The following is a 12,838-nucleotide window of genomic DNA, read 5'->3' as shown; positions in this document are numbered from 1 at the left end:
GTTTTGTTACCACTCCTTTCTGTAGTGCCTTCGTGCCTTGAAAGTATGTGTAATAAATAAATAAATAAATAAATAAATAAATAAATAAATAAATAAATAAATAAATAAATAAATAAATAAATAAATAAATAAATAAATAAATAAATAAATAAATAAATAAATAAATAAATAAATAAATAAATAAATAAATAAATAAATAAATAAATAAATAAATAAATAAATAAATAAATTGCTGTAGATGGTGGCACGTTCCGGAAATTAAGTAAAAGCAGAGCTTTGAACACGTCTCTCTTGAGAATCATTCCACACTTTAGGCGTTTGTAGCGTGTAGTTTGACAACTCCTTAGTGATGTCAATGATGCTACTGTATTGGTGCGTTTGCGTGCACTATCAATGTGAGAACATCGTACGCCACTGAAATTAAGTCCGTGGGTGTATTGCGCTCCGACGTACGTGGTAAATATCGTTACGTGCCGGTAAAATTGTAAATCTAGGATCTACACACTGCCTCAGTGGTGGTCTACTAGACTGCGGAACTGTACGTAGTACATATATGGTTGTTTGTGCATGTTCTTGGGCGATTCCTGTGCTTTTCATTTCGCTTTTTCTGTAACATGAAGCAGCCTGCCACTTGAACGACCCTATATCTTCTTTACTTTATATAATCAGTAATATTACTAATAATTATTATAGAGGCTACCGAATTCTCGAAGCAGACCACTTTCCATCCCCACGTGCAGCACCGACCTACAGCTCCACGCATTCTGAGGCAGCTGTCGCAGTGGGCAACAAGTAACGACTCGTATACCAGCGCCGACCCACGAGACGTGCTCCTCAATACACGAAATGCGGTGATGTCATAGAAGCAGGCACGGAATTTCATGGAATTGGAATACCATGATAGAGCGACATACACTTTAGTAGAGCGCAATAAAAATGGCCTGACAAGGCTTGCAGACAGCCACGGTCGCAATATATCTACCCATTTGTTGAAAGCGCCGACAATCGGTAACGTGGGTATAGGCTGAAACGGTTGCGAAACGTTGCCACTTTAGTGCCATGGTTTCGTCTCTTGACTGCCCACGCTTGCGTGCCACAGAAATGTAGTCTTTACCTACAGAGAAGAACCGAAGCGCTACACGACGGCTTTACGAAACTTCCATAAAGTTGAATTCACAGGACAGGCAAACTCCCGCGGACAAGCATTACGTGGCTCAGTGCCGCCCAATCACGCTGCACACAAGGACGAAGCAAATAAGCTGCTGGCGGCGCAATGCGTTGCCACTCAGCTACGTCACGCTCGTCCGTCGAATTCGGTCCATCGTGTTAATCCGGGTTAAACTGCACGTCCATAACGCTCTGCGTGAAAACGTGCGTGGCTAGTCAACCTATACTTGTTCTCGCGAGAAAGGGGCCACCGGCCACCCGTGTATACGGCTCCACTTCCACGGTGAAAACACGTTACGAGATGTGACTGCATGCCGCCAGCATTTCAATCTCCTTGTTACCTCTGTATAAACAAAAATATACACTCTCTTCTTAGCATTACGGAGAAGGAACCATGTATGATTGTGCCTTTATGAGGATCGACGCAGCTACAACGGAAAATTTTCTGTCGCTTTTGCTGCGCGTCCTTGATACTCGCTGGCCGAGGGCGCTGCCTTGTCGGAAGGAGTGCAACTCCTGCGAGATATTGCAGTGCTATGGATCTTAAGTTGAATTCCGAAATTCAAATACTCATAGCACAGAACGTGGGCCTGCGCAGACTTCTTTCGTCAGCGTGGTGAAGGCAGTGATTTCTCTGGCCACCCCATGAATTCCGCTCACGCTGGCCTACGCCTATTTATCCGTGCTGTCGTCTCGTTTCTTCTGCGGCTTTACCCATTTCGACCTGTCCTGAAGCCGAGTAACTACCGTACTCTGGTTATATAAATTACCAACCGCAAAAATAATCGCGAGAACGATGCCGTTTTACTACTGCCACCACGGAGGTGAATGCAACTTCGGTGTAGAGTCAGAACGAAGCAACGGCAGCAGTGTCTATTCCAGAACCTATTAGAAAAATACCGTCGAAGGTGTCCCAATCTGATATGGCGAACACGTCTTGTGCAAGATTGAAGCAATGAGGCTGGTAGACCACTCGCGAGGCAGAAACGAAATTATTCAGCTGGCACGTGTTGTGTGAGATCGGGAACATAATAGCACTATAACAAGAGCAAGAAAGAAAAAAAAATATGGGGAGGATTATGATGATTGTTGAGGCTTAGACAAGAGACACAGAAGAAAGAGGAAAGGCAGGGAGGTTAACCAGATGGGAAGATCCGGTATGCTACCCGTTCAGGCGTAGCGTACCGCAGAAGTGTAATGGGCTATACTACAGACGCGGTATGGTGGAGGGCGCAGGCTTCATTTCAACTATTTGGAGTTCTTATCAGGCATGTACGGAAGTAAGACGCAACACGCGATTTTGCATTCCAGCGGCCCGGATGGTATCTCACGAACTCGTGCTCGACAGTTTAGTGGCTAAGCCACTGCGGCGGGGGAATGAATCAAAAGTGCACAGCGTTACAGAACAAACAAAAAGAAAACGCACTCGACAACAAAATCCGCCAGTCATTAATGGGCATTAAAAATGTCTCAGTGCATCATTCTCGCCGTGCCAGTGAACAGCCAAGACAGCACTCAATATTCACCATATTGTGGTTGTCATTAAAGGCAGAAAAAGCGCGTTCCGAGCCATCGAAGCCGAAAAATTATATCGCCATATAACTATCGTCGCCACAGAAATTACGCAAAAGCACGCAAAAGCACGAACTACCGTTTTAGGTCACTTTTCACGGTACAGCGCCGCACGGGGCAAAGTGAGACGTGGCCGCCGAAAAGCACGAGAGCAGCCGAACGCTGCCAGCGCTTGGTATTCAGGGCCCAGCAGAGCGGCTCTAATCCTCTCCACTACATTCCACAATCCAATTGCGATCGGACGAACACTGCTGCAGCACGCATCGAAGCGCTTTCCGGGGAACATAGACCGGGTGCCCGTAATGAGCCAGGTCGCTCGCGACCGTTGGCGCGGCCCAGCTGCAGCTCCCGGATAGAAACTTCGCAAGAGAGCTGCTGCACCCCCACCCCTCTTATGCCCTCACCCAAAAGACTAATTATTCTTAAAGCCTCCGCGACAATGACCCTCGCGGATGGCAGTGTGCGGGAGCCGGCATCACTCGTACCGAGCGAGCAGCGAACCGTTATGTCATCAGATAGTCAGGGATTCGCCTGTCCCAGCTGTATAGGAAGCGCGCGCGCCGCAACACTCCTCGGCCAGTCCTGTGCGCAAATAGATAACGAGTCGACGCGAAAGATGCTCACTATGGAGTACGAATCGCTGTCTTCGCAAGAACGTCATTAAGCGCAACTTGTTCGTCCGAAGTCAATTGAGATGGACCAGCCGGGGTGGTCAGCTTTGCTTCGGTGGCCAGATGCATTCCGTCGAATCCCCCGCTGCCGCGGCCTCTATCAGCCTGATCGACGCTTTCACGAGGACGAGGGTACAAAGGTGGCTCAAGCAAACCTTATCGTTTTCCGAAGAAATGAGGCATGCATGCGTGTTGATTTATACTCACAGGGAATGCGATTCTCGCCGGCTCTCCGCACTGACATCGTCCTTGACTTCGGCTTCGATTTGGGCGTGGTCCTCCTGCAGAGAAAAACAAAAAGCGCGCTCGTTCACTGCTAGGCAATGATATGCATCACAAACGTAACCCCATAATAACATGGCCACGTAACATTAATAAGAGCGATATTCAAATGAGTTGCTCTGACATCAAGTCTACTTTAGGAATGCGAGTTGAGGATGTTTGAAGTCCCACAGTAGGGTGCGGCTACTCCACGCACATTAAAAAGGAAAGTGCGGGGAAGGGTATTTTCGGTTAGTATTAGTGGGAATCATAGGCGATCAGAAAAAAGCAGCACGAACACGGTGCAACATTGAGTGCAATATTGCGTGCGTAACAAGGTACCTAACATGCGTGCGTTTCTCTCTTCTTCTCCTAATCTTTGCCGCCCCTTTTTCCTTCCCCCAGTGTAGAGTAGCAAGCCGGGCTATGTCCTGGTTAACCTCCCTGCTTCTCATTTATCATTTTCTTCTCTCTCTTTCTTTTCCTAATATGAGAGCATGTAAGCATGCACATCTGCACCATGACATGCACCCATCCACATTCGAAAGAACCTTCTCCCTTAATATCCCTCTCGCTGTTTAGGCACCTTAGCAATGCGCCAAATTAAATAACATTAAGCTGTAACCAAAGAATCCAAGCGATATTATCGGCGCGAAACGGCAGCATAATCGAAACGACGATGATTGTAGCATGATAGGAGAGCGCCAGCCGTTCAACTTCACCGCAAGTTGACTGAATGTGCGGCGTAAACAACAAAACGGACACAATTTTTTTTTTTTTCAAATAGCAACACCAAGTGCAAACGTGCCATATATATGGGCGCGATCGCAATAACGGGCCGGAACAATAACGACACACCGGTCACGTTTCAGCGGCGCGGAATCACCAAGGCGCGATCAAGGCGATAAACGCCGAAAAAACAGACCAGCAGAAGCGCGCCAGAAAACACGGCACATTACAGCTTTAGCGGACGGCAAAAAGCCGCAATGCAATTAATCAGCACAAAGTCCGCGTGAGGCAAGACGCGGGGAGAACGGACGCTCAAAGGAAGAAACAAACAAGGAAGCGAGAAATCTTTCTTCCTGGGCGTGAAAGAGGCGTGTTGCTGACCACCGAGAGCATAGCGATATGGCCGCTTGGCAGCAGCGGTGCCTAGCCATTAATCGCGTAGAGAAGGTGCACGCCTCCATATGGCTCGGTTGCCCAGGGATTCGCACCAGGTGGAGATGCCGCTCTCGCAGCCCGAGTTGCATTTGCTCTCTTGCGCTGTGGCCTGCAAGGCGCGGCTGATTGAATGGACGCCTTTAGAGCGACGGCTGAAGCCACTGCAGCGAACTTAGGCACGGATTTCTAGTTTCCGGGTCGCTCGACAATGCGCTGCGCACGATGCTCGAAGCCAGCACGAGTGACGGAGGCGTTAAAGGCTAGCCGAGGCGCGCTGGCATGCTAGAGCTTTAGCCTCAAGCATGGCATAACTCTCGTCCAAGGAATGGACGAGAGTTATGCCCAGAAGAAGGCTACTACAGCGGACTGTGTGTGTGTGTGGGGGGGGGGGGGGAGGCGGGGGGGGGGGATAACTCAGAGGAGTGTCATCAGGCTGCATACGCATTGTCGTTCAACTTAAAGATAAGGTACGAGCTACACATAGGCAAGAAGGCGATGATGGTTGGTTGTGATGGCAACTCACTAGCAGGGCAGCCTAAAAAAGGCCAGCAAGACACTTTTGAGGAAGATCTTAATGCCCCCCTCCAAAAAAAAAAAAAAAAAAAAAGCTGGAGAAGGGTCCAGAAGCTGATAAGGCGAAGTAGACAGAACGGATGAAACACAGCGACAAAAGCATTGCCATCACAGCATAATCTTGACACCAAAGGTGTAGAACAAAACAGCAGCGTTGGGCCGGACACGCCATCTCGCCTCGTTCAACGAAAGCACGCAGCCATGATATCCCGCTCAGCAACGCCGCATTCCACAATGGCGAAAATAGTCACGAAGGGGGAAAAAAGAAGAAAAAGGATGTATAAAGCATGAAAAGAAGACGGCGCGCAATAAAGTCGAATAATTTCAGCCTTGGATCTCAAGCTCGGCTCGGCGAGGGCATATATTAGCTGCACCGGCCGAGAAGCCTTCGTCGTTCTGATCTCCCTGGAGACACTGCGCACATTCCAGAAGTTTTCCCATACCACGTTTCGCGAGAAAGAGCCATCTTTCACTGGGCTTTAATTAAAGACGTGGGAACCAGAGCAGCGACACCGTGTTCCCCGGCAACGCGTAATATAGCGGCGAGTAAGTAATGCGAGGTGACAGAAGAAGGAGGTCAAGCACTGACGCTTTCTCCTAACACTGGCACTGGGGAGGCAGCTCGCGGACGTATGGCAATGCGGTGTTGTAGCCACGTTGCAGCGATACGCAAGGACACAAGCAACGTATAGCCAGTGTTGGAATTTACAAAGTTAATACGTTAGAGCGGCTCGTAAGAACAGGCGTAGGCAAACCATGATAGCGGGTACAATTAGTGAAGGTGACCCGCCAATAAGAAACGGTTCTTACGGAGAAAAAATCACCAGCCCTTGCCCTATCGAGAAAATGGGGGTAAGCGAAGCTTGTCGTATGTGTATCTGACCTTCGTGGTGATTTTCTTTCTTTCTCTCCCTCTCTCTTTTCTGTCTTTCTTTCTCTCTCTCTTTATTTCTCTCTCTGTATTTATTTATTTCTCTCACTCTCTCGTTTTCTGTCTTTCTCTCTTTATTTCTCTTTCTTCCACTCTCTCTCTCTCTTTCTTTCTTTTCTTTCTTTCTCTGACCTTCGTGGTGACATTCTTTCTCTCTCTCTTTCTTTCTCTCTTTCCTTTTCTCTATTTCTTTTTTTTCTCCCTCTCTCTTTCTTTCTATCTCTTTCTCTCTATCCATCTATCTATCTTTGTCCTACTCTTTATTTTTCTCTCTCTCTCGTTCGTTCTCTTTCTTTCTCTCTCTCTTTCTTTTTGTCCCTGGTATGTGCCATTGAGCTTGGACCTTTTCTGCACTATCGCCAGGATCGGCCCACTTTTCAGCGTGACACCCCCACCGCCGCCACCACCACCACCGACGACACTTGTGAGCCTACAAAGCTTCGCTTTAAAACGAACGTTCATTATTAAGGGAATAATTTACAAAGCAGTTCGTGCGCTAGACCTGGTCATAAGAACAGGCAAAGAACAATTACGTTGGCAAACATATTAATTTGCCGTGACAGACACTCAATTAGAAAAAAAAACTTTCGCACACATTTAGAAGAGAGAGAGGAATATAAGGAAGTTAGGGATGTTAACCAGTCAAGAGTCCGGTTGGCTACCCTACGCTCGGGGAAGGGAGAAGGGGAAGAGAAAGAAGGGAGGGAAAGGGTGGGGGTATGGAGACGTGCACGGACCGTACTGCAGAGTCAAAGGCGCTCGTACAAACCAAGACGCTCTCAGAAAGCACAAAAGTGCCTTCACTGCCTTCTGAGCCGATGATCGGTGGGGACGGTGTTCTAGTATAATCTGTTCACTCAGAAGACGATCATCTATTTTCCTGAATGCGTTAATCATAGATTGTCTTTCTGGTTCAAACTGAGGACAGCGGCACAATAAGTGGTCAATGTTCTCTTCGCATCCGCCGAGATCACATGCAGGACTGTCAGCCATTCCGATTAGTGTTGAAAGGAGTGCATACACTATAGACCGTTGGATCATGTTGTGATTACAGACTCTTTGATAGCCTCTTTTACGCATCGCTCACCGCAGTTGTCGTATCATATTTATGGCCACCCTTTGTAATACTGTGGCAGCAGTGACTCCAAACCCTTCGGAAACAAAGGTGGTTCAGATTCAACGAAAGAGCGGTAAGCTGCACCAACGGTAAACGAAACAGGGTTTGAATTCATAAAGTTTTAACGCGATAGCGGTAAGGGCCCCGTGTCGCAGAAAATCCGGCGTCGTCATCGGTATCGGCGTTAAGCATCGGCTTCTGGCGGAAACAATCATGCCGAACATCAACATCCCGAACCACCCCGACCACACAGGGCCTCCGCGTGGCGCAAGGCGTTAGTGAACAAAAATTGAATTTCTCAAAGTAAAATCCGTCAGAAATATCGTAAAGTACGACTTAACCACAACTACAGGCGTGATAGCGTCGGATTGTAAATTGAATATACGAGAAAAAAACCTGATAAACAGCCAGGGATCTTTCAATGCTATCGCGTTCCATTCTTCAAGGCGAACCTTAAGCGTCCTCCTATTCTGATGGTGTTTCTCTGTCCTTTGGTTCTAGGCAACATTGAGGGGAATGTTGAAAACCGAGCCTTTCTAAATTTTGGACACGCGCACGCCTCGGGCAACAGCAAACTATTAATAAAATAATAAAAAAATGTCCTAGGGTCTTTCCATTTTTCATTCGCAAGTGTTCTTTGCCAGCGGCTGGACGCAATTGCTAATATTATGTTGAGCGCCAGGATTGGCTGGTTTTTGCTCTTACAGATTATTTTACCGTATCAATTTTTTTTATGAATACGGGTTTATATCCGTGATTGAGGTGCATTGAGGCGCGACCGAGTTGGAGTGTGAAAATACGATCTGCTTAGTTATGTAGGCTTTTATAGCACAAAAGCATCTTAGGCTGTGACACTCGTGAATGACGATAACAAGCTTCTTGAATTCAACGCGACCCATAGATAACGCACACTGATCTCAGTACGACGTTCCTCTCGTCATTGGATATAAGGTATAAGAATTCGATCGTATTTTCGAATTCCCTGCTGCCGTCGTCGCTAACATTTTCTTTTGGGGACAGACATCATGGCGTTAACTCAGAACGTTAAATGTGGTGAACACAGTGCAAGCACAGGTAATGTTTTTGCAATAACGTTTCCTACCAGAATTAATAAATTCATGACTGCGTGGAACGGCAAGCCCGTGGTCACGAAACATGTTCGTAAAAGCGATTATATACTTTAACAATTTCTTACTTTCTTTTTCCTGGTGCCATGAGCTTCGTTTATTCACGACAGGCTGGAATGTTCCATAACTACAAAGCGAGGTCGTGTGGGCCGTAAGGCTGGTAACGCTGTCGGCGTTCTCCGCTCGCGTTCTTCGGACAAACTGATTTTCCCCGAGAAGTCATCTAAATGCTAAGGAGCGCGGGTGGCCGATGGCAGGCCAACGAAGCAGCGACCATGAGCGGCAACGAGACCGCAGCGAACTTGGTAAATTAAATTTGAACCGCATCGAGTTAAACGCCGGGTGGATGTGTTCACAAAGTTAACTGGGCGAGTGCGTACTTGGGGTTCGGAATTGTGTGCGCACGGCTGTGTGTGTCTGTAGTGTGGAGGAAAAGTGAGTGAGTGAGTGAGTGAGTGAGTGAGTGAGTGAGTGAGTGAGTGAGTGAGTGAGTGAGTGAGTGAGTGAGTGAGTGAGTGAGTGAGTGAGTGAGTGAGTGAGTGAGTGAGTGAGTGAGTGAGTGAGTGAGTGAGTGAGTGAGTGAGTGAGTGAGTGAGTGAGTGAGTGAGTGAGTGAGTGGGGGACATACACGCCATGATCGGGGTCACGTCACGGCCGCTGTGTCATGTGTTCCATTTATCTTAGTCCCGTTCTCGCCCTGTTCGCAATGAGTATGGTATCTTCGCTGCACCCAATTTAAGGAAACCGCAGTAGTCCACATAACCTGGTAGACCTCAGCGACACGAGCGGGCACTTGGGCTGCACAGCGCCGTGTGTCACCCAAGAACAACGGACCACGGGGTCTGGTGAGGAGCGGGAGTTGGAGCGGGCCTCGAAAACGCGACCTCTGCGCGCGTTTCTAAACACGAGGCTTAACTGACCATAAAACTTGCTTTCGACCCCGGGGCCATAAATAGCGTCATGCTGCTGATAACGAGGTTAGAAAATTCAAACCCGTCCTGCCCAACAGCCGCTCCCGCCGTCTCCCTCTTCGCTGTCCTTAGTTAAGCGGCTGAAAAGAGCGCGCGGGTTGCTCGCTTCACATTCCTTTACTCCGCAAGAAAGATAGGAATTAAGTGAGTCTCGCGGCTGGTAGGCAGGCCGGCACAAGGGTCGCGTTGGAGTCGACATAATTTGGCTGTGTCCGCGACAACCTCTTGAGGCAGAAGCGAAGGGAAAGAGCGGGAAACGTTAACGAGCACTCGTGGCATGCGAGCGGCGGATACAGGGCCGCAAGCTGACGCACGACCATGGCGTCAGCGTCTAGGGGGCACCGAAAACACTCCCCCCCCCCCCCCCTCCCTTTGCCCCACACGCCCTCAACGCCCTGATCAGCATGCAAACGAGCTCCTTTCTCTAGAGACACGGCGTCCCTTGCGAGAAAGAACCGGAGAGCGTGGCGTCTCTAATACGATAGCTCGTCTGCCAGCGACCAGAAACAGACGCGGTGGCGGAGGCGGCCGAGGAGCCAGCGTTCGAGGATAAAGAGAGTGCTAGAACAAGTGGCCCCACGCGAAAACAGCGATGCCTTTTCCTCCGAGCCAGAAAAGACCGACACATTCGTCGTCTTCATTAAACAAGAGCGGCAACGACATTCGCTTGCACTCTGCCCCGACATAACCCCGACATGGGCTACAACGCCCTCTTGTTGCGTTGCTCGCGGCTGGGAGTGCGAGCTGAGATGAAAAGAAACGATGACACACGCAGTGTCGAGGGAGGGGCTCGTTATGTTTTTTCTTTGCCGGTTATACGGAGCTCATGAAAGGATTTTACCCGCCCACTTACGAAGCAACGCACGTCGCTCTCTGTCGCAACAGCCAATGCTCAGCCGAGACCGCAAGGACGACGCTTTCTAACTTGAGTGTTTGAGTAAAACGCGGATGGTCTTTGGTGCTACTCTGCTTTTCTGCCCAAAAGTTTACTCACGAACATTGTGAGATGTCAACGCGGAATACATTCCGTTCTGTTATACATGGGCTTCTGTGGAGAGATTGAGGTAGAGAGTAGCTAGGATACTCCATTTCCATGTTGTACAGCAACAAGTAAACAAATAAATGATAATACGAAATTAAATAAGTGAATAAAAAATAACGATATTATCAACGAACATAACAACGCTGCATGGAAGAGTTCACTAGACGTCTGTACATGCCACTAACCGAATAATATATACACTTTGTAGTCCTGATCGATTAGTGCAAGAGTTCTCCACGTACTAAATAGATCGCAGACCTAAACACACACCTCCGTTCTAGTTGCATTTACAGTACAGAGCACAAGATCGTCTTTTCATACATAACTTTACAGAACTACATATCAAACGATGATCTAACTCTGTGTACGCAAAAACATGCTACAGAAATTCTGAGAATTGTCTCAGAGGAATGCTTACGCATTCCTTGGCTCGGCTGCGACTTCGCTTTTGCTTACTCATTATATATATATATATATATATATATATATATATATAGTTATGCAAGTCTACCCATCGCTACCAATCACCTGCTGTTATACTATTATAATGATTACACGTGTTAACTTGACCAATTATGCATTTATTTTGCAGATATACCGTATCAACTGAGCCGGAACCCCGTCACAGCCGTTCTCTCTTTTTGTTTTGCATTTTCTGTACTAAATATCTATACTTTTGTATCTGCACTAAGTATTCAATGAACGATAAACAAACTTAACTCCTCAATTCTTCTTTATTTTCCTTTTTTGTTACGACCTTGACGTGGTGACGGCGACGTCACCGATCTTTTTTATTCGTTTTTAAGGCTGATTATAGTACTATTACACTATAATCACATCTACCAATCAGCTATTCTATAATTTTGTATACTCCGCAATCCCAAAGCAGGCTTCTTTGCACACACAGCAGCAATGCGGAAAAGTAAGCTTTCAAGGGGGCATGGCGAGAGGTTATCTCGTCATTCGATAGTCACTCGATAAAAAGCTATAACGACTCGTACAGCGAAGTTGCAATACGTCAAAGAGGTCGGGCTCCTACGTTTGATTCGCAAGGCCAGGCGCGCCTTTCTCGGTATCGAACTGCGGTATCCTCGGCGATAACTGACCAACTGAAAACTGTTGCGGCAAACGAGACGAGACGTGGCGACCGGAAGCCGCTGAGCCGCGAACGGAGTGCCTCGCGAGCCGCCACCACGGCTACATGCCTCTCTCGCCTATGAAGATGATTGATGATTGGCCACAAGGGTAGCTGGCGAACTCTCATTCGGCCCGCCAGGCACCCACCATGAAAGCCTCGCGGTTCCCTAGAACGCGCAGACGTCGTCGTGTTAGTGTGTGTATAACAAGCACACACACATACAGAAAGAGAGACAGAGAAAGAGGCACGCAAACGCCAACCGATGCCTCTCTGTTACAGGACTCGGCTTCCGATGCACTTTCACTGTTCCTGTGCGCATCAAGTCTCGTTATTGGAAAAGTTCTTCGGGCCTCCTCCGCACAGCCCTAGCGCGGCAGTAACTATCGGTTTGCGAAAGGTTGCTAGGACGCTATGTGCTGAATCAAGAGCGTTATCTTGATGTTCAGTTCGGGTCTAGGATCGAAACGTGAAGAGCTTACGGCCTCCTAGGATACCCGAGCTTATTCACAGATGCATTCGCTTTCGCAACTGGAGAACATTTTCACTGACCTCTTGAGGTTCACGGTCTAGTTTTGTACAATATACTGGACGCGCTTTCATAACAAAGACCACATCTGAAATTTTATGACATGGTTTCTCAGGGTAACCAAAGTGTGCCCTTCCATTTTGGCGGCAATATATTTGGCGAAATGTTCAAAGATTGCATTTGTAAGTTAGCTGGGATATTCGAGATATGCTGAAGACGGGGCTTTCCTCACAGAGGGCCAAACATAAACGAGTGGTGCGAATGTCATCTGATGCCGCTAGCACGCGTTGAAGCTGGCTGCGTGCTTCCGAACTTATATGACCGCATTCACAGATTGCGAAAAGTATTCCAAACCAATAACGACGCTCAAGATAACCTCTACGACAGAAGAAAGCGGCAGAAAAGGAAATGGACGCTTCATTCAAATGAGAGTTACACACATCATCCACTGCATAAAAACTAGCTATTTTCGCAAGCCTGAGAAAAAGCAAATATATGGTTTAAACTACAAGCGCAAATATACGTATACGGAGAAAATTGAGTTTCTTCCAATATGTGCAATTTCTAGAGTGAAACAC

The 12,838-nt window shown here is 47.6% G+C and overlaps 1 protein-coding gene across 5 annotated transcripts in view; it reads right to left on the bottom strand.

Moving 5' to 3' along the window:
- The window catches only part of LOC119449458 (trinucleotide repeat-containing gene 18 protein), a 491,760-nt gene that overhangs the window by 114,369 nt on the left and 364,553 nt on the right, over positions 1-12,838 (bottom strand). For all 5 annotated transcript variants that reach the window (XM_049665214.1, XM_049665215.1, XM_049665216.1 and 2 more), the window contains one exon: positions 3,618-3,691. In XM_049665214.1, the coding sequence (XP_049521171.1) occupies positions 3,618-3,691 (74 nt within the window). The remainder of the gene's footprint in view (positions 1-3,617; positions 3,692-12,838) is intronic.

This window comes from Dermacentor silvarum, chromosome 4 (assembly GCF_013339745.2).
Source record: "Dermacentor silvarum isolate Dsil-2018 chromosome 4, BIME_Dsil_1.4, whole genome shotgun sequence".
Taxonomy (NCBI): Eukaryota; Metazoa; Arthropoda; class Arachnida; order Ixodida; family Ixodidae; genus Dermacentor; species Dermacentor silvarum.
This window is presented reverse-complemented; position numbering and strand designations above follow the sequence as displayed.